The following is a 21,282-nucleotide window of genomic DNA, read 5'->3' on the forward strand; positions in this document are numbered from 1 at the left end:
TCGTCTGGTGATCACAATGGGCCAGTAACTGTTTCTTCAAGTGATCACAATGGGTCAGTAACTGTTTCTTCTGATGATCACAATAAGCCTACCTGTCTACACAGCCTCTGGCCACACTGAATAGTGTTACACTTATGTTCATACATGCAAAGCATTTTAATACATATTTTCAGTAACTTTATGCATTGTACCCTGAACGCCTTTTTGAATAAGTACATACAACAGTTTCTCTCCATCAACAAAATCAAACGGCTTCCTAAAATCTATAAAGGCGGCATAGAAGCGATGTGTTGGTTTTCTTGAATACTTTACCACAATGCCTGCAGAACAAAAATATTATCAGTTGTTGAACGATCCTCTCTAAATCCAGCTTGGGATTTCGTTGATATCAGCCTATGATCTAAGTCTATGTTCAACAACAGAAGTAAATAATTTTCCATTACATTTAGGAGAGATATTCCTCTATAATTGTTAGGATTTGTTGAGCAACAATAATTATAAGACCAATATTCCAAGCTAAAGGGAAAGTCCCTGTCTTTAACATAGCATTGAAAAGTAGATTTAAGTATGGGACAATATTCACATTATATGTGAAGAACCGGGTTGGTATTCCATCCGATCCAGGTGCCTTACCCATTTTAAAAGTTTTCAGTACTTTTCTTATTTCCTCATCTGTTATCACATCGTATCGTTACATGTCTCGCAATGTCGAGAGATCATGATGTGTGGTGAAATCTGAGACAGATTTATCAAACTCATTATTTGAAACTTGTTTAATTAGGACTTAAAAGTTCATGAAAGTAGGTAACCATGCATCATAACTTTTCGGTTGCGACACTGTGATAAACGTTTGCTACAACTCCAGAAGGTTTTGCAAGTAGGGAAAAAATTTATGGACTCAATCGTTTTTTGCTTAAAAAACTCTTGCTTTTCATGACATAAATTTCGAAAATTTCATTCAGATTCAGGGAATACCTCAAATGTAGGGGACTTTTTTGTTTTCGAAGATGTAAACGTTTTATTTCAACATTTTTAATACATTACATTGATTATCGAACCATTGAGGTTGATTATGATTTCAAGTGAGAGTCAACTTAATTAATAACTCGATCGATCTGTGATAAGTCAGAGTCCTCTGGGCGAGTTACTGTGTTACTGAATAGCGATACAATTAAGGGCCTGCAAAGGGAACATCATTTCGAAAGGTGGTCAAGACCAAATCTAACCCGGTTCTCCAGGGGTGAGATTATCATAGCACCCAGCAGGCATCGATGTCATCTCAACTGGCACGACACCAACCCTCCCGCCCTGTTGCAGGGGCGGATCCAGGGTCTTAATAAAATGGAGGTTTCCACTCGGACATTTATTAATAATTTTACTTTAACAAACCAAATCAACATGTTATCACGGAAGGAAAGGCGCATACAAAATGTCATCAGATATCCAAAAAGGGTGCCTGTGTGTGTGGCTGCGCTACGTTTGTTAGCGGTAACCCAATTTCCCATTGTTATCTCCCTTTGATGGAAGGCACGAAAACGGGCGAAAAGAAAAACAAACAATTTTTGTTCGTTGTTGGTATGTTGAACTTTATTAGTACTCGTACAAAATTGTTGTTGAATTGTGTTAATACTAATTATTATTATAGAAAATATAAAGAGCTGAATGCTTGCATAATTGATGTTTAATGAAAGGCACAACCGATATTTATTTTTACGAATAGTCTCCAGCTTAAAACCTGACACCCTACTCAAAGACCAAACCGTAATAATGTGAACAGGAGGGCAATGCCACCCTGCAAACAAATGGATTTATTAGACCATATCAGCCCCGTGGGGAATCGGGTTTAGAACAGGTGCCAGCATCCTGCGCTGGTCGAAGAGGTAACGAAGTGGATCGGTTGTTCATGGTCGGTGACTTGATTGATTGAGTATTGATCATTACTTGTGCAATCGTTACTCACGATATCATTGTATGATCTGGCCAATGCTTTGCTTGAGTAGGCCTATATGCAGCTGCCAATAGCTGGAGTATTGCGGAGTGTGGCAAACAAACACACTGTAACAAGTGTGTGTGTGTGTGTGTGTGTGTGTGTGTGTGTGAGTAAGCTGTTACATTGCTTTTCAAAATTATATGCCAGCAATGTCACAGCTGGGGACGCAGTACTTAGTTTGACACAATGTTCCTATGTAATGAATCGAACCTAGACCAAGTGCGTGATGAGTGGACACTTCCCCACTTTCACCACACTGCAGTGTGAAGCTCGGTGTTTGCTGGCTCATATGGGGTGTCATAAGTCGATAGGCTGTAAAACTTGGGGCCTAAATGTGAAATGGAAAATCAGTTTGCGATGTTTTTATTGACTAAGCTAAAAAATCAATGCCTACTGAGTTAGTAGGCATTAAATTTTCAGCTTGGTCAATAAAAATGTTGCAAACTGTTTTTCCGTATCATTGAAAGGTGTTTTAAAAGGTATGATATTTTGTTCATGATTTTGAATTGTGAACAACACCAGAAGAAACTGTAAACCATGAGTTACATTATCTAAGATGCAGTAACACTTTGCTTTTACTGAAGTAGAATATATCAGCATGAAGGAAAGCAGAACTTTTGTGAATCACATTCACCTGAATAGAAATCAAATACTTGTATATGTGCTGAATGTGGATTGTGAGTTTCTCTACATAAGGAAACATGGGGACAGTTGGTTATGCTTTTTTTTCATTACTGTACGTAATTCATGTTTTGCAAATACCTAACGACCCGTGAAGATCCGGGGTACAATACGTCTTAAGCAATCCATGCTTGGCGTAAAAGGCGACTATGCTTGGCGTACAGTCGTTATGTCTTTGTTTTTTTTAACGCCGCACTCAGCAATATTCCAGCTATATGATGGTGGTCTGTAAATAATCGAGTCTGGACCAGATAATCCAGTGATTGACATCATGAGCATCAACCCATGCAGTTGGGATACAATGACATGCATCAACAGACGACCCTGTTCATCGCCTCTGCATAAGCATGGGTCGCTGAAGACCTATTCTACCACGGATCTTCACTCACCATAGTCACAATCAGTGGAGCATGTCAAGCAATGAGGATTGGTGTATAAACATGATGTTAAGTTAAATAAATTATACATAAGGCGTGACAGCTGTTCATTCAGGAATGCAGGGTTGTGTAGAATTAAGTGTCAGTCATTTTGACAGAAGTATTGTTGCCATGAAATGATGCATGTGGAATCAGCTCAGTCGTTGGCAACCTATACGTGTTGTTTGAAGCGAATGAATTGATCGGATGGTCATGCTTGGAGACTTAGTGATTTGTGTTTCAGCAAACCGTGAAGATGTGGGATGTGGCACTTAATTACTTTTGAAAATTGATACTGAATTTAGACCTAAATCAATACACTACATGTGTGAGGTCTGACTTGTAAAACCTACACCGTTTCAAACACCTCCTATCCGGGGTGAGGTTTAAGTTGTGACCGAGTAGGTGTCGCCTGGCTCATGGTTACGAGATCGTTCCTGGAACGGCGTCCTGTGTGTAACCATGGAACACATGATTCCCTGATGTCATGACGTATATCTTTTGGTAGCACAAAGAGTTTTTTTTTAAGCAACCCTTAGACGAGTTTATCACTAATCCCTGTAAAATCCTTTGAATTTTCCTGATTAGTTCCAGCTTCCTTATGTTTAAATGTAACAGGTGTCTCAATATGTTGATATATAAGAGGTGTCACAATATGTTTATATGTAACAGGTGTCACAATATGTTTACATACAACAGGTGTCATAATATGTTTACATATAACAGGTGTCACAGTACATTTATATATAACAGGTGTCACAAAATGTTTATATATAACAGATGTCACAATATGTTTACATATAACAGGTGTCACAATATGTTTACATATAACAAGTGTCACAATATGTTTATAAATAACATGTCACAAAATGTTTATATATAACAGGTGTCACAGTAAATTTATATATAAGAGGTGTCACAATATGTTCATATATAACAGGTGTCTCAATATGTTTATATATGACAGCTGTCACTGTACATTTATATATAACAGATATCACAATGTGTTTATATATAACAGATGTCACAATATGTTTACATATAACAGATATCACAATATGTTTACATATAACAGATATCACAATGTGTTTAAATATAACAGATATCACAATGTGTTTAAATATAACAGATATCACAATGTGTTTATATATAACAGATATCACAATGTGTTTATATATAACAGATATCACAATGTGTTTATATATAACAGATATCACAATGTGTTTAAATATAACAGATATCACAGTATGTTTATATATAACAGATATCACAATATGTTTATATATAACAGGCTTCACTTATACTTAGTAACCCACTTCATCTGAACTTTTAATCCGCCCCTCGTATTTTGTGTAGTTTTTATTGAAAGTTTCCATGATCCATGTGGCCTGGCTAACCAGAGATTGTTGCTATTAACTAGTTTGTGTGTAGCTTGCCTGACTGGTTACCATACTGATGTATTCAGTGACCGATTTCGCTGTATCCAAGCTGCACCAGTGCAGGTAAAACATTGCTAGTGCAGGTGACTTGGACTGCCAGGTTGCGCCAAGTGCAGGTAAAACATTGCTAGTGCAGGTGACTTGGACTGCCAGGTTGCACCAAGTGCAGGTAAAACATTGCTAGTGCAGGTGACTTGGATTGCCAGGTTGCACCAGTGCAGATAAAACATTGCTAGTGCAGGTGCCTTGGACTGCAAGGTTGCACCAAGTGCAGTTAAAACATTGTTAGTGCAGGTGACTTGGATTGCCAGGTTGCACCCAGTGCAGGTAAAACATTGCTAGTGCAGGTGACTTGGACTGCCAGGTTACACCAAAGGCAGGTAAAACATTGCTAGTGCAGGTGTCTTAGACTGCCAGGTTGCACCAAGTGCAGGTAAAACATTGCTAGTGCAGGTGACTTGGATTGCCAGGTTGCACCAAGTGCAGGTAACATTGCCCACCACAAGTGCACGGCAGCAGTTATATTTGATAAAAGTGGAAACTTAATTCTTTTAGAACTTGCAGCAAATCATTTAAAATCCAGGAAACAAAAGTTCGTGAAAATAATGAAATATACAGGTCAGAATGCAGCGAAGATGCAGGACTAATTCTTCACATTTACCACTAGAACAGTGACTCATGTGGTTACATCACGGCAAAGGGACACTTTCACACTTCTGGGTTGTTTACTGGATATCAGCATGTGAAAAGACATCTACAGATTTCCTGAAAATAAAGTACTGGAGCAGATTCTAAAGTTTATTTTCTCTTTGACTTCATTTAATCTTCAAAATAACTAAAAATACATTGTTTCAATTTATGATAAAATGGTGCAGCCAATATTTAGGTGGTGCAACCTTATTAATTCACTTGGTTGCACCTGGTGCTGTTGGAAAACAATGATATCGTACCCTCTTGTATAGACTCATTCTGATGGCGATAGTATTAGTATGCTTTTTAGCATTTCGTCAGGTGGTAAGGGAATGACGGGTTCTACTTGTCAGGCCGGCTTATTGCAAAAACTTGTAAATAATACTTTTTGAAAATCAATACCTAATCATGATAATCAAAACATGATCTGATACATGCCATGGTACTCATATCATGTATGATGACTATTTTGCATGACGCTGATAATGTATTGTGATGATGATTGTTATTCTATTGCAGAAGCCTGTAAACATGCTAGCTGCCATCACTACATTCGCAGAATCATGTTTTCCTGCCAGCTGGGCAGGTATTTTCAAGTCATCTTCTTAACCATTGTTGCTGTTGTGGTCCTGTCCATTGTCTCCATCCTCTATGTCATCAACGTGATGTCCCTGGGTGAAACTGTCCGTCCCACAAGGATTGCCAACCAGTTTGCAGGTCAGTTGGTCAAGTGAGAGCCAGAGTGAGGTGGGCCCTTGTAGGGGACACAACTCTGCACAGCAATTTGAAAGATTATGAATTCTAATCCAAGCTCCTCCCCAGCTTGTGACACCTTCGTTACCCTCTCGGTAACATCGCTGCCCTCAGTGTGGGTGCAGCCATTACCATGATTACAAGAATCTTGAAATTTGCCCTCTTACCCCAAATGTAGTCATGTTTATACTTTTTTTTATGTCTTTGGGAATGCCACCATGGTGAATTTTGAAAAGGTTTACAAGGTTTTCCAGATGAATTTACCTTTTTGTATGTTTAATCAGATCGGTTCGAGATTGCAGACAAACAGAAATCACCCAACTTCTTCCTTTCATTCATACTATACGAATTACATTATTGTGGAAATGAAATAGAAATTCAAATTGACGAAGAAAGAAAGTAATTCAGCTTGTGTAAGAGTATTCTGCGTCATGGCAGTCATCACTGGTCAGTGCGTGGCTTACCAGATTATGAAAGTGACAGTCGGAATGTGATTTCTAATCACTTTATAATGGGGTATTCCGAACGATAGTTACGGGTGTAACGACTGAATGCTTACGATCTACACCATCTATTAGCCATTCCAGAATGTTCTTTTGTTCAGGTTTCAAATTTGTAATCAACAATTTGTCAAAATATGTTTCGAAGCGTAGTCGCCAATTTGAAATTAGTGCCGTAAAGCATGAGAAAGCTGCCTTCTGATTGGTCATTCCATCAGTTGGTCAAAGTTCGCGCAAGGTCGGTCTGACGTGACCCGTAATGGGATGTCCTCAGATCTTTGTTTAGCAGTAGCGAGAACTAAGATCTGATTTTAATGAGATTGGATGCCTACCTGCACTCAGTAACTAGGATCTGTAAGGACAGACACACACAGAAGCTGAAAAGGCTACAGTGGAAAATTGCGCACAGTGTGGATATGCTATTGTTATTTATATTTTTGTCATGCATATTTGTACACTAGCAACTCAAAATAATTGTGAATTTGTGATTTGGTTTGCATATTTTATGCTGTGACCAGTTGATTCACTGAGTCTCTATTCTTGTGCAGGTTTTAAGTCCCTCAAGTCCAAGAAGTCACAGCACAGAGACAGCTGTGAGAGGTGTCTGCGACCTGTGGCCAGGGACGGAGTGGAGGACCTCTTCTGTATGGTGAGAGAACTGATCAGTTGTATGACAACCCCCACAGTTATTGAAGAAATAAACGACGAGTGGGAGTTGTTTATCATACATTGAAACACTACTAGGAGAATAAACCATGAGAGGCAAATCCTTAAGTGGTTCATTCTCCTTACAGTGTTTTATTGTACGGAAAAGTTGGGTTTAAGATGATACGGGTATCATAAAATATGGGAATTACAATGTCATACTGGAATCACAATGTCAGTCAAGAATCATGACATGACATGGGTGTCATGACATTCAGGAATTGTGACATGACATGGGTGTCATGACATCTTGGAATCATGACATGACATGGGTGTCATGACATTTGGGAATTATGACATGACATGGGTATCATGACATTTTGGAATCATGACATCATATGGGTGTCATGACATTTGGGAATCATGACATGACATGGGTGTCATGATATCCTGAAAGCATTACATCTCATGGGTGTCATGACATTTGGGAATCATGACATCCCATGGGTATCATGACATTTTGGAATCATGACAGCATATGGGTGTCATGACATTTGGGAATCATGACATGACATGGGTATCATGACATTTTGGGAATCATGACATGACATGGGTGTCATGACATTCTGGAATCATGACATCTAATAGGTGTCATGACATCTGGGAATCATGACATCACATGGGTATCATGATATTCGGGAATCGTGACATCACATGGGTATCATGATATTTGGGAATCATGACATCACATGGATATCATGACTTATCATGACATTCGGGAATCATGCCATCACATGGGTATCATGACATTTGGTAATCATGACATATCATGACATTTGGGAAACATGACATCTCATGGGTATCATGACATTCAGGAATCAGACATCTCATGGGTATTATGACATTTGGGAAACATGACATCTCATGGGTATCATGACATTCGGTAATCATGATGTCACATGGGTATCATGACATTTGGGAATCATGACATCTCATGGGTATCATGATATTTGGGAATCATGACATCAAATGGGTATCATGACATTTGGGAATCATGACATCACATGGATCTCAATGTTGACATGCTGCCTGACTGTTCCAGGATCGACCCGCTTACCTCAAACAGCTGAAGAACCCCTGCTGGTTTGAGGACGAGAAGCTTCGATGTTTGCCATACTTTCACATCCTGGGCTGTGCCAAGTGTGCCACGACGGACTTGAGCAGACGCATCACCCTCCATCCCGACATCGTGAACCCGGATGCCCCCTTTGATAAGGAAGCCTTATGGTGGACATGGAGGAAATATGGTATTCTAGGTCATAAAAAAGAGAAAAAACGTCCCGGGACAGCAATCATAATAAGTTTGTAATTTACAGAGTTAATTACTTTGAAACCAGTCACCTGATTTCATTTCAAAATTCTTGACTGTTTCTAGAGAGCCAGTTTCCAGTTTCTGTTTGACCACAGAGCCATGGTGGAACATGTTATCTCTGGTTTGTTCTCGGCATTGGGTCTTGATGGTTTTGGGTTTTATTAACGTCAGTTATGTTCGTATAACTTGAACTTGTAGCAAATGTTGGAGGTAAGTCTATGCACACTGAAGTGTTCAATGCACCAGTAAATCTGCCAACACTGTTTAACGTTTCATACAACATCATTGAAATCAGACCTTTGACTCCAATATGATACCAGAGTAAAGATCTGACATACCCTGCCTTGGATGTTGTGTCTAAATCAGCTTGTCAACGTTGAGGTTCTAAATTCTTGGTTCGAGCAAGCAAAGCCTTCTGAGCATCCTGTCTGATCTCTCCGTCTTTTAAATGAGCCTAAAGGACCAGTTCTGAATGTAATATAATAAAGGCAGTGCTATTATATTAATTATTGACCTGGATAGTTTATACATCTATTCGTTTCTGAGTGCCATGGCAACTATGCCTGGAAAGGTGAACTGTAAAGAATATGTTTTATTTTGTTCAGATTGAAATTCCCAACTGGAGATGATAAAAATATGAAGCTGAATTGTTTAGAAAACTGACATCTAATTGGTCGAAGAATCTTCATTTAGTGCCAGCTTCCTCGTGTATGTGTCACGGTTGTAGTCTACTATGGGCTGGGGTATCTGTGCCCCACCATCCAACTGTGGAATAAATGCATAGTGTGAGACATGATAAGGTTAATAATTTGTAATTCTTACATTAAATTGTATACCGTATTTTCAAGTGCACACCCATGTATAATGCATACCCCCCTCTAGTGGATTCAGTATTTTGGAATTTTTTTTTCGAATGTCAAGCACAGAAATAAATTACACCGTAGATCTACCCCTTCATGTATGAATTTATCCTGTCTCATGATCACATGCTACATGCCCTTCCGGCCTGTTAGCTCTGAGAATGAGAATAATGTGGCAAGGGTAGTCACGTGATCAGGTCACTATGTTGAGATTACAGTGTGTGACCCTTTTGTTTGGGTGGTGACAATGGTGATGCTGGGATGTGTTCGGGTGATTTGTTTTTAGAAGCTGGAAACTTTTTATAAGCACATTTCCACATAAGAAATGCATAGTGTGAGATAGGATAAGTATATTGATATACAAATTAATATAAAATTTGCAATTTTTCCCTGTGAAAAGCCCAGACAACATAACATCTCATTTGACACTGTATTTCCCCAACCACATTGCGGCAGACATTTACCTTTGTTGTTAAAGTATAGTTTGATCAGAAAGACAAACCAAATATATTCAATATTGAACAAATTGTTTATCAAATTAAAATAAAGTTAGAGGAGTCCTTTTTGTACAGTAATATTGATAAACATGAGCAGCAGAAAATCCAAGCTTTTGACAGAGTAACTTCAGGGTAACACTTTCCTTGCATGATATGTTGGTGATGGGCCGCAACTTCTGTTTTTCTGTTTTATCATAAACTTTACGATGTTTCATTTTCTCTTCTGAGAATCTCTGGGAGCATGCCAATGTTTTTCAATTAAGTTTTAGATGAGAGCATCTCTCAATATTTATATTCAACTATTTAACTGTTACTTCATTCACATGCTCTACAAAGTTTTACCTCTAGGAAATAGGATGATTTATTTAATGATTTTTAGTTATCTCATAAAGAATTGTTGGGCAGATGCAATAACAATAATGAAGTGAAAATTTGATTGTGATTACGGTAAATAGGGTAATTCTGAAGTTTAATCATTACTTGAAATAGTTAATACAAAGCAGAAAAAAATAAATTAATTGTATTGTCGATAATAATCTGATGACTAACTGTGATGTAACCATGGTAACTGGGTGTTGCAGGTTATGTTGGCTTCTCCCGTACACAGATACACAAGTTCCGCCAGTACCTCAATACTTTTGACCCACTGGCCCGCAAGCTGCAGACATCCATGATGAGAAAGGAACAGAATTTCTCCCACTTCATCACAAGTAAGTAGCCATTGTTTGTTTGTTTGTTTGGTGTCTAATGCTGCACTCAGCAATATTCAAGCTATATGACAGCCGTCTGTAAATAATCAAGTCTGGACCAGACAATCCACTGATTGACATCATGCGCATCGATCTACGCAATTGGGATCGATGATATGCATCAACCAAGTCAGCCAGCCTGACCACCCGATCCCGTTAGTCCCCTCCTACGACAAGCATAGTCGCCTTTTACGGCAAGCATGGGTTGCTGAAGACCTATTCTACCCCGGATCTTCACGGGTCAAGAAGTCATTGAAGTGCGTATGGCTACTGATGCCACGAGGGTGAGCTTTTGGATCATTGCATGTAAGATCGGCAGTTCCATGACAGTGTCCTGTTTCGACATCAAACTATTTTCATTCTGCTCATTGACGTTTTTGTGTGAAGAAAAATGCAACTAAAAATGTGAAAACTATCACATAAACAAGAATGCCCTGATAAGTGCATTTGTGTGCATGCTTTGTGGCCTCCGCTCCCGCGATTGAAAATGCATTAGAAGGGGGTACAAACCCCTTACACCCCCTTAGACCCCCTTACACCCCTACACAGCTCGTAAAGCCTTGCATCCATCCATGCTGTTACAAATTTCATTGAATCATCACAAAAGATGTCCCATAGTAGATAGTTAGTGATCAGACTGGCAAAGTTTAGATGTCCGCAACATCAATATTAAATACCTAATAAACTGCATTCCTGTGTACAGTACTGAAAACTACTCAAAACAATAATATGTTAGAATATGTAAAAAAAAATAAAAATATGTTTATTAGTTTCCATTTATAATGCTTTTATGCTCATGAATTTAGTTAAAACTGCCCTCCCCCCCAAAAAAACCCCCAAACCAAACAAACAACAAAAACCCCTCAACCCAACCATATTGAAGATATAAATGTTTTCATAAACTGGCGTCTGCTATAAAATGAGCCTCTGCAGGCTATATTTAGTAATTGAAATCTCCCAACATCCCTGGGATTAGTCAATGACATTGCGTGTAGAGTTGCAACCCAGCTGCTAGGTTTACATCAAATGGCATTGTTCCTACCTGTGTATCTTGCAACAAAATGTCGCACGTTTCACAAACGGTTGTGTAAAAGTAGGCCAAATAATCTAATAATGACAGACCAAACGTTTACAAGATCATGCTGACCCGTGTGACAACCTTCACAGATTACGTTGGCTGACGTGATCTCATTATGCCTGATTCGTCTTATCATGCCATTGATTTCATGGTCGCTGGATGACCTGTTGTGAAGGATAAGTTACGTATAGCAGATAAGTGAGTGATAGTATTCAATCAAGCTGCAATTACTCCATGTTGTTTGATGGTATTCTAAGTGAACATTACTGTTTCGTTTGCTGATTAAGAAGATGTTTTTTTCAAAAGGTTGGGCTGCGCTGATTAATTTTAAGACTTGGGGGGTCAACATTAATTTGGTGACTCATAAATTCCAAATGCTTCAAAGAGAGAACTGTTTAAAGTCACCTTTCTGTGCATATTGAATATTGGTCTGTTCCACCCGAGAAAAGGAAACATTTCCAGATCATCACCATACTCCAGTCTTTGAAATATCATCATGGTTTTGTTTTTTGTAGTGGATGGGTCTCCCCCGGACTTCTGGGATTTCCGGGGCTGGCCGCTGTTGCCTCAGAACCACGGCCGCAGCGAACCATGTATCTACACCCCCCAGCTAATGAAGCATATCTATGCAGACCCTAAGTTCATCCTCATCCTGCGGAACCCAACAGACAGGTTGGTGTTACGGCTTGATACTATTTTCAGGTTAATGAAAAAGGTTTTAAAAATCTAAGAGATTCTCTCTTGGCTCCTGGTGCCTATTTGGTGAAGATACCACAATGTTCTCTTTGCAGCTTGTGTTGTTTCTTTTGGCTGTGCTGAAACAGTGCCTGGATGCACAGCCAAGGGAAACAACTTGAGCTGTAGTTTGGTGTTCTGTTACAGACTACTCAGAATGTTGTTTACCTTGGCATAGTGTTACAGACTGTACTCGGAATGTTTATCTTGGCGTTCTGTTACAGACTACTCGGGATGTTGTTTATCTTGGCGTTCTGTTACAGACTACTCGGGATGTTGTTTACCTTGGTGTTCTGTTACAGACTGTACTCGGGATGTTGTTTACCTTGGTGTTCTGTTACAGACTACTCGGGATGTTGTTTACCTTGGTGTTCTGTTACAGACTACTCGGAATGTTGTTTACCTTGGTGTTCTGTTACAGACTGTACTTGGAATCTTGTTTATCTTGGCGTAGTGTTACAGACTACTCGGGATGTTGTTTATCTTGGCGTAGTGTTACAGACTACTCGGGATGTTGTTTATCTTGGCGTAGTGTTACAGACTACTCGGGATGTTGTTTACCTTGGTGTTCTGTTACAGACTGTACTCGGAGTCTTGTTTACCTTGGTGTTCTGTTACAGACTGTACTTGGAATCTTGTTTATCTTGGCGTAGTGTTACAGACTACTCGGGATGTTGTTTATCTTGGCGTAGTGTTACAGACTGTACTCGGAGTCTTGTTTACCTTGGTGTTCTGTTACAGACTACTCGGGATGTTGTTTATCTTGGCGTTCTGTTACAGACTACTCGGGATGTTGTTTATCTTGGCGTAGTGTTACAGACTACTCGGGATGTTGTTTATCTTGGCGTTCTGTTACAGACTACTCGGGATGTTGTTTACCTTGGTGTTCTGTTACAGACTACTCGGGATGTTGTTTACCTTGGTGTTCTGTTACAGACTACTCGGGATGTTGTTTACCTTGGTGTTCTGTTACAGACTACTCGGAATGTTGTTTATCTTGGCGTAGTGTTACAGACTGTACTCGGAGTCTTGTTTATCTTGGCGTAGTGTTACAGACTACTCAGGATGTTGTTTATCTTGGCGTAGTGTTACAGACTACTCTGGATGTTGTTTATCTTGGCGTTCTGTTACAGACTACTCGGGATGTTGTTTATCTTGGCGTTCTGTTACAGACTACTCGGGAGGTTGTTTACCTTGGAGTTCTGTTACAGACTACTCGGGATGTTGTTTATCTTGGCATTCTGTTACAGACTACTCGGGATGTTGTTTACCTTGGTGTTCTGTTACAGACTACTCGGGATGTTGTTTACCTTGGTGTTCTGTTACAGACTACTCAGAATGTTGTTTATCTTGGTGTTCTGTTACAGACTGTACTTGGAATCTTGTTTATCTTGGCGTAGTGTTACAGACTACTCGGGATGTTGTTTATCTTGGCGTAGTGTTACAGACTACTCGGGATGTTGTTTATCTTGGCGTTCTGTTACAGACTACTCGGGATGTTGTTTATCTTGGCGTTCTGTTACAGACTACTCGGGATGTTGTTTACCTTGGTGTTCTGTTACAGACTACTCGGGATGTTGTTTACCTTGGCGTTCTGTTACAGACTACTCGGGATGTTGTTTACCTTGGTGTTCTGTTACAGACTACTCGGGATGTTGTTTATCTTGGCGTTCTGTTACAGACTACTCGGGATGTTGTTTACCTTGGTGTTCTGTTACAGACTACTCGGGATGTTGTTTACCTTGGAGTTCTGTTACAGACTACTCGGGATGTTGTTTACCTTGGCGTTCTGTTACAGACTACTCGGGATGTTGTTTACCTTGGTGTTCTGTTACAAACTACTCGGGATGTTGTTTATCTTGGCGTTCTGTTACAGACTACTCGGGATGTTGTTTATCTTGGTGTTCTGTTACAGACTACTCGGGATGTTGTTTACCTTGGTGTTCTGTTACAGACTACTCGGGATGTTGTTTATCTTGGCGTTCTGTTACAGACTACTCGGGATGTTGTTTATCTTGGTGTTCTGTTACAGACTACTCGAGATGTTGTTTATCTTGGCGTTCTGTTACAGACTACTCGGGATGTTGTTTATCTTGGCATTCTGTTACAGACTACTCAGAATGTTGTTTATCTTGGTGTTCTGTTACAGACTACTCGGGATGTTGTTTATCTTGGCGTTCTGGTACAGACTACTCGGAATGTTTATCTTGGCGTTCTGTTACAGACTGTACTCGGACTACTTCTTCCTGCGTCAGGGCGACACCCCTGAAGATTTCCATGAAGATGTTCAGAAATCCCTTCAGATTCTGGCCAAGTGTCAGAAGAAGCACAGTCAGAGGCAGTGCTACTTCAGTGCAGATGTGTACAAGAGACTGACAGTATGTTACAGTAGAAAGTCATGTTGAGTTTCTAACCAAGGTTGACTTCCCAAATATGTCAGTTGAGGGAAGTTGGAGCATGTAGAGTGCTAACCTTTGTTACTTGGGTAGTGTTAAAGTTTGAAAACAACCCTTGCAGCTCCACTCAGTATCCTGGCAAACTTGGAGGAAGACCTTCTGTGATTTTCCCATGCTAAACAATCTCATTAAAATCAGATTTTGGTGCTTGCTGCCTGCTGAACAAAGATCTAAGGATGTCCCATTACCGGCCGCGTTGATCAGAATGATCAGAAGCTTCTCTTTCCAGTAATGGGAAAGGGTCAGTCAAAGTGTGTTTTCTGATCATGCATCCTTGAAAAGAATAAAACAGGGCATTCTGAATGACAGTTAATCTTTTCATACAAAAGACACATTCCATAGCCTGTGGGAAGTACTGCCATACAATCTTTGCCATCTCTTAGACATTCCAGAAATTTCTTTTGCTCATGTTTCAAATTTTCAACTTTGTCCTAAACATTTTCAAAGCGTAGTGTGCAAAGGCAGTCTCCTGTAAATTATTGCCATAAAGCTTGAGAAAGCTACTTTCTGATTGGCTAATGTCAACTGCTAGTTAATCATTTCATTTAACCAGTTTGCGAAAGGTGGCTCTGCATGTAATGGGATGTCTTCAGACCCATGTAATGAACACTAAGATCCAATTATAATTAGATTGCTGTGCTAAAATTTACATTTGAAACCTCATGCGGTTCGGTTCATATTTAGTTTAGCGCGGTTGAATCTTCGGGTAGCTTAGCTCTACATTAAAAACACAGTCTGTCATCTCCTACATCACTGCAGCAAGATGACGATCATGGTCATCCTGACAAGAAGCATCCGGCACAGGATGAAGAAAAATCATGGAAACCTTGTGTAAACTTATACTTGCTACAGCTCCTCCATCCCAGTATGGACATGTGGTGCCTGGTGTTATTGTTGGATGTAAATTACATCTACAGTCCGTTTGGCTCCAAATGAGAACGATGAAGTGCAAAATTATTCAAAATCGGAAATAGTCTATTAAATGTCAATAAGTACACGGGAATGAATACCCTGTACCCAACAATATCTGCTGTTTTTTTATTTTTATTCCCATTCACTGGAAAAAGTTGTCTATGAAACTGTCATGTTATGTTAACAAATTGGCGTCTTGAATGGAGGGGGCACAACGGTAGGGGGAACAGCAGAAAACACGTACTGCACATGCTACGTAGTATACGTTGTTGTCGACTGACAGATGGGCTATACGCAGCTGATGTGAAACAGTAAATGTATTAGGTGTATAACTTCTTTCAGTGTGAAGCAGAAAGAGGAAAACCATTTAATGCCGTTAATAAATACTTTAAACAAGCTTTTGGCATATAATATTCTATAGACTATAGTCTATAGACTATTCCAGATTTTGAGTTAGTTTGCAATTCATTATTCTCATTGGGAGCCAAATGACTTACATTGTATATACCAGAAAATATTTTGGTTGCACAAATTGGCACACTTCTAAATACCCTGCCGTTCTCAGCCATGTGTCAGTCACAGCATGTCTCTTGTTTTAATCATATATTTTAACACAAATTAATGTACCGTAATCATCGTAATAAGCGCCCAGGGCACTCTCAAAATTAGAAATAGGGAGCTTGTATTAGAATATTATTATGTTGAAAAAAAACAGAGTTGATAGCCGGAAATGTTTATTTTCGACAGATATATTTTTCCAGTATTTAATTACCCATAGTTAAGGGTGCATATAAACACACAAGTGCGTAATATACACGAGTAAATAAGTCTTTTGTACATTTATCAGTCGGAAGGGGTGCTAATTGGGATTGTTCTCTAGCTAATATATAAGCACATATTAAATCAATAACATATTTTTGTGTTTATGTATTTCAGACACGAATACACTTCGGATGTTATAGTTTATTTCTGAAGGAATGGTTGAAAGCCTTTCCACTGCGACACTTCCTTGTTTTGAAGACTGAGGAGTACTCAAAAAACATCACTAACCACATGAAGATTGTCTACTCTTTCCTTGATCTCAGTAAGTGACTACATCTGAAATAAGGTTCAACCTACTTCATTGATGTGGCAGCGATAGATATTGGCACTGCTACTATCGTCCTTGCCAAACTGCCCAAGGTATAAGAACTAGTAGAAATTTGCGTTTTTAATGGTTTTCCTATGTGTTATCGTTATGAGGACAAGTGGATTAAAACTGTTAGTTTCTCTTGCTGGGTGTTATTCAAAACAGACGTTTTACAATTTCTTCAATGTTTTTTATCAATGTGGGTGTCAATTAGAACATGAAATATGAGTTTTTGTTTTGTCTGGTACAAATCTGTCTTTTGATATTGTTTAATGATATTCCTATTGAATTCAATCATGTCTGGAATGTTATGGTAGCTGTATAGTGAGATGAAACATTTGTTTTGTTTGTTGTTTGACTCCGCACTCAGCAATTTTCCAGCTGTATGACGGCAGTCTGTGAATAATCGAGTCTGGACCAGACAATCCAGTGATTGACATCATTAGCATCGATCTTTGCAATTAGGATACGATGACATGCATCAACCAAGTCAGCGAACCTGACCACCCTACCCCGTTAGCCGCCTCTTACCTCAAGCATAGTCACCTGTTACGACAAGCATGGGTTGGTAAAGACCAGTTTTACCCAAGAATCTTCACAGAACAAGCCTGGTGACATGGTCATTTTAAAACTAAGCTTCTGGAGAAAGGGTGTATTCTTTTATCATTGACTCACCTACCGGTATTTCATTCCCATCGTGTATTGGTTTTGAAGGAAAATGTATTGAGTCTCTAATAGTAGGTAATGGCCTGACTTTCGTATTGATGTCTATTGTAATAATGATTCATCTATTGCACGACATACCACAATATATTGTATGTGTTCTTTCATCTGTAATTGGTTATGAACCTAAATGACATTAGACCCATACATCAGACTTTTTTTCACTTTATCCAACATTTGTTGCATGTTGCTATGGTCACAATGCATCATATGCATCAAGCAGGTCCCGATTAGTTTCAGGTTTTTTTATCACAGGAATCAAGTACCTGACTTCTGAATTTCATAATTTCAATTTGACGTGTCACTTATGTAAACTTTGCCAACAAGATGAAAATATTCATGATTTAGAAAAACACAACAAACCAGTATTTTCCAAACATATCCTGATACATATTCATTAGCATTTTAAATCTTGGTGTTCCGGTAATACTCTCTTCCCACATCAAGTTGACAAGTGATAAAACAGAACAGAACTGTATACGGCACACACGGTCACAAATTGGTTCAAGTGAAGCCATGTTGGTTGATGGGTGACTTTGTTCGTCAGCTTGACTCTTGAGAGTTTCTAGGCCTTTGCTCTTGCTCCCACACAGAAACATGTTACATGTGTAGTCTCTTGACTTTGACCAATATGCTTCTGTTCACACAGGAGGGAATGGGTACCCAGTAAGATGAGATGGTTATATGACCTTCAAGTGCTTCATAGCTTAGGTTGTATACTCCCTAGGCAGCCGAGAAATAAGTTTGAGGGCACAATGATGATGATGATGATGATGATGATGATGATGATGATGATATAATGATAACGATGATGATGATGATGATGATGATGATGATGATGATGATTTGTTGAAAGTTTCATTAAACTAAACTCCCTCCCTCCCTCACTCACTCTCTGAAACTCACTCTGAAACTCACTCTGAAACTCACTCACACACTCTGAAGTAATTCTGTGTATTCCAGGCCAGGTGTCGATGGACTTGTATGAGGAGATTGAGGACCTGAAGAGGTCCCGTGTCACAAAGAAGAAGAAGAAAGCTGCACCCATGTTAGACAGCACCAGGCGGATCCTGGATCAGTTCTATGCACCTTGCAATCAGGAGCTGGCAGATCTGCTGGGCGACAAGAAGTTCCTATGGCAGTAATGCTTCCTGGAATTTTCGAGAAAGTTAATGTAGCTGAAAACAAGGCTTGTTACATTATTTGTTATTTTGGCACTGCATACAGTGATTCATGTCAAACCAGTAGTGTATATCTCTGTGTATGAGGCGAGTTTTTCGTACCTCGAATTAGGGGCCTTTCAAGGGATGTTGTCTTATACACAGGGTTGAAGAGTTTTAATGTTTTTCCCCCCAAAACAGACATAACTGTGAGCTTGTGACAGCGGAAATACCATGTCAACAAATCCGTACTGAAGTACGCAAACTAATCATGTGATCTATTTTATTTATTTTATTTAAAATTTCATTCAATATTGTTTATTTTCATTTCGGCAAAATTCATTATGTCAAATTGCAGGAGATCCCTCAGACATTGGATAACGTCGATTGTGAATATTTATATCATCAGAATTGAAGTTATTGTTTAGTTGATATCCTCAATAAGATGGATACTGCTAACAAGTTATTTATATGAAGCCATCAAGCGATACCCAAAGACTGGCAGACCTTAGGGATGTCTAGTTTTGTCTACACTCGATCTACTTATGTCACTTGTCCTTTTTTCACAAGTGTTATGATTGTCAGTACATGATCATTTCAAAGTATCTCATGATTATCAGTGGAGTATTCCACAGCAGATTATCAAGCCTGTTTGAGATGAGGACTACAGTCTTCTCTCCTCATGTGTATGGATATAGTGATGTTTGTTGTTTGTTGTTTGTTGTGTATCCACAATCACCTGTTAATGTTGAACAGTTATGTAATTGCAGAACACAGGGTAATTCTTCGTTTTAATGAAGGAAAATAATGTTTCTTGTGATGTCTCGAAGCACTTTGAACTTCAGATAGGAATGTTGGGTGTACTTAACTTTCATTTTGGACTCAAACAATCACCAATGTCCAGATGAAAATGTTCTTTATTGTCATCTCGCTGCATTATAACCATTATAACATTATCATCAAGAATGAAAAGAATCAAGTAGTGACTATGTTTCAGGATTATAATTAACTATTTTTGTACACTGAAAGTGCATGTGACTATATGACATGACGCTGTCTGTATGGTTTGTTTGTTTCTCATCTCCCATCATTCATAAACTACTAGCCTGCTAAAAAAAACAGAATAAAAAAATATATTTGTTTGATATCAACATGATCAACCCATTCAGATGACTGACTATGCACCGTGTTGCTCCTGTGTGTTAAAAAAATCTCTTTCATAAGAAAATACTCGTGTTTATTGGAGTGAACTTAATGAAGGGAAGTAACTCTATTTTCTGATATTATTCCTTTTTTATGCTCTTTCCAGCTTTATGCAGTAGTGAAGCTACTATTGCATTTGAATTTGATTCAATAATGATGCCATGAGTTTTAGCATGTACTTTGTTTGCACATGGAGATGAGAAACACAACATGGTATGGATTCAATCTCACAAAAATCAGACCTCAGTTCTCGCTACCGCTAAACAAAGATCTGAGGACATCCCATTAGGGGTCACATCAGAACGACCTTTCATCCGACCAATCAGAGCATCGCTTACCAGATTATGAAAGTGACAGTTGGAATGTGATTTCTAATCATGCAACCCCGAAAACTGTAACTCCGAACGATAGTTTCGGGTTTAATGACTGAATCCATACAAACTAGACCATCTATTAGCCATTCCAGAATGTTTTTTTGTTCAGGTTTCAAATTTGTAATCGTGACTTTGCCAAAATATGTTTTTGGCGCCAATTTGATATTAGTGCCATAAAGCACGAGAAAGCTGCCTTCTGATTGGTCATGCCATTGGTCAGTCAAAGTTCGCGCAAGGTCGGTCTGACGTGACCCATAATGGGATGCTCTCAGATCTTTGTTCAGCTGTAGCGAGAACTAAGATCTGATTTTCATGAGATTGGGTATGGATTGTGAGTGTAGGGCGGCCTCCTGTAGTTATTCTTAATGTTGTTGCTGCAGGGACTACTGAGCCAGGACTGTATATCAGTTATGTTCATGACTTGATGCAGTGCCATATGTGTGTATGTGGATCAGGTGAAAAAATTGTGCCAAATACTTACACATCAGCCAGTTATCTATGTCACAGATGTGTATGTTGGAGAGCCTTTTGAAAACAGGACAGATTTGATCTTGTTTTGCAGGTTTAGTAGGCCATTATGTCAACATTGCGCCAGTTTTCTTCACAATGTATGTGCAATGCATATATATGATGTTATCATAATGACCTTGTATTCCGTATATTGTTTTTAATATTCCTGTTACTAAGGTTGCTGGCTTTGCTTCCAAAAACATCCTCACCAAATATATCTTTGAACATTTTCGTTTTGGGATGAGGCTGTTTGAAGCAGGCTGATCTATTGATATTTTTTAGCATGACAATCTGAATTTGATACATGGAGAAGATTGTACAGCACCAATATTGTCTATTGTATATCTACCAAATTCCTGTTAAATGGTTGGAAACAGGGAAGTCATGCCTGGAAACAGTTTTAAATTATT

The 21,282-nt window shown here is 39.0% G+C and overlaps 1 protein-coding gene across 1 annotated transcript; it reads left to right on the forward strand.

The window, feature by feature from the left end:
* Nucleotides 1–1,522: 1,522 nt before the first annotated feature.
* Nucleotides 1,523–20,159, forward strand: LOC139459725 (carbohydrate sulfotransferase 15-like). Its single transcript, XM_071241373.1, has 9 exons — nt 1,523–1,575; nt 5,736–5,933; nt 7,018–7,118; nt 8,217–8,421; nt 10,425–10,553; nt 12,186–12,342; nt 14,630–14,783; nt 16,710–16,857; nt 18,589–20,159. The coding sequence occupies exons 2-9, from the start codon at nt 5,780–5,782 to the stop codon at nt 18,768–18,770; spliced, it is 1,230 nt and encodes a 409-aa protein (XP_071097474.1). The 5' UTR covers nt 1,523–1,575; nt 5,736–5,779; the 3' UTR covers nt 18,771–20,159.
* The last annotated feature ends 1,123 nt before the right edge of the window (nt 20,160–21,282 follow it).

The sequence above is a fragment of the Haliotis cracherodii genome, unplaced genomic scaffold (assembly GCF_022045235.1).
Source record: "Haliotis cracherodii isolate W230 unplaced genomic scaffold, xgHalCrac1.p SCAF_1, whole genome shotgun sequence".
Classification (NCBI taxonomy): domain Eukaryota; kingdom Metazoa; phylum Mollusca; class Gastropoda; order Lepetellida; family Haliotidae; genus Haliotis; species Haliotis cracherodii.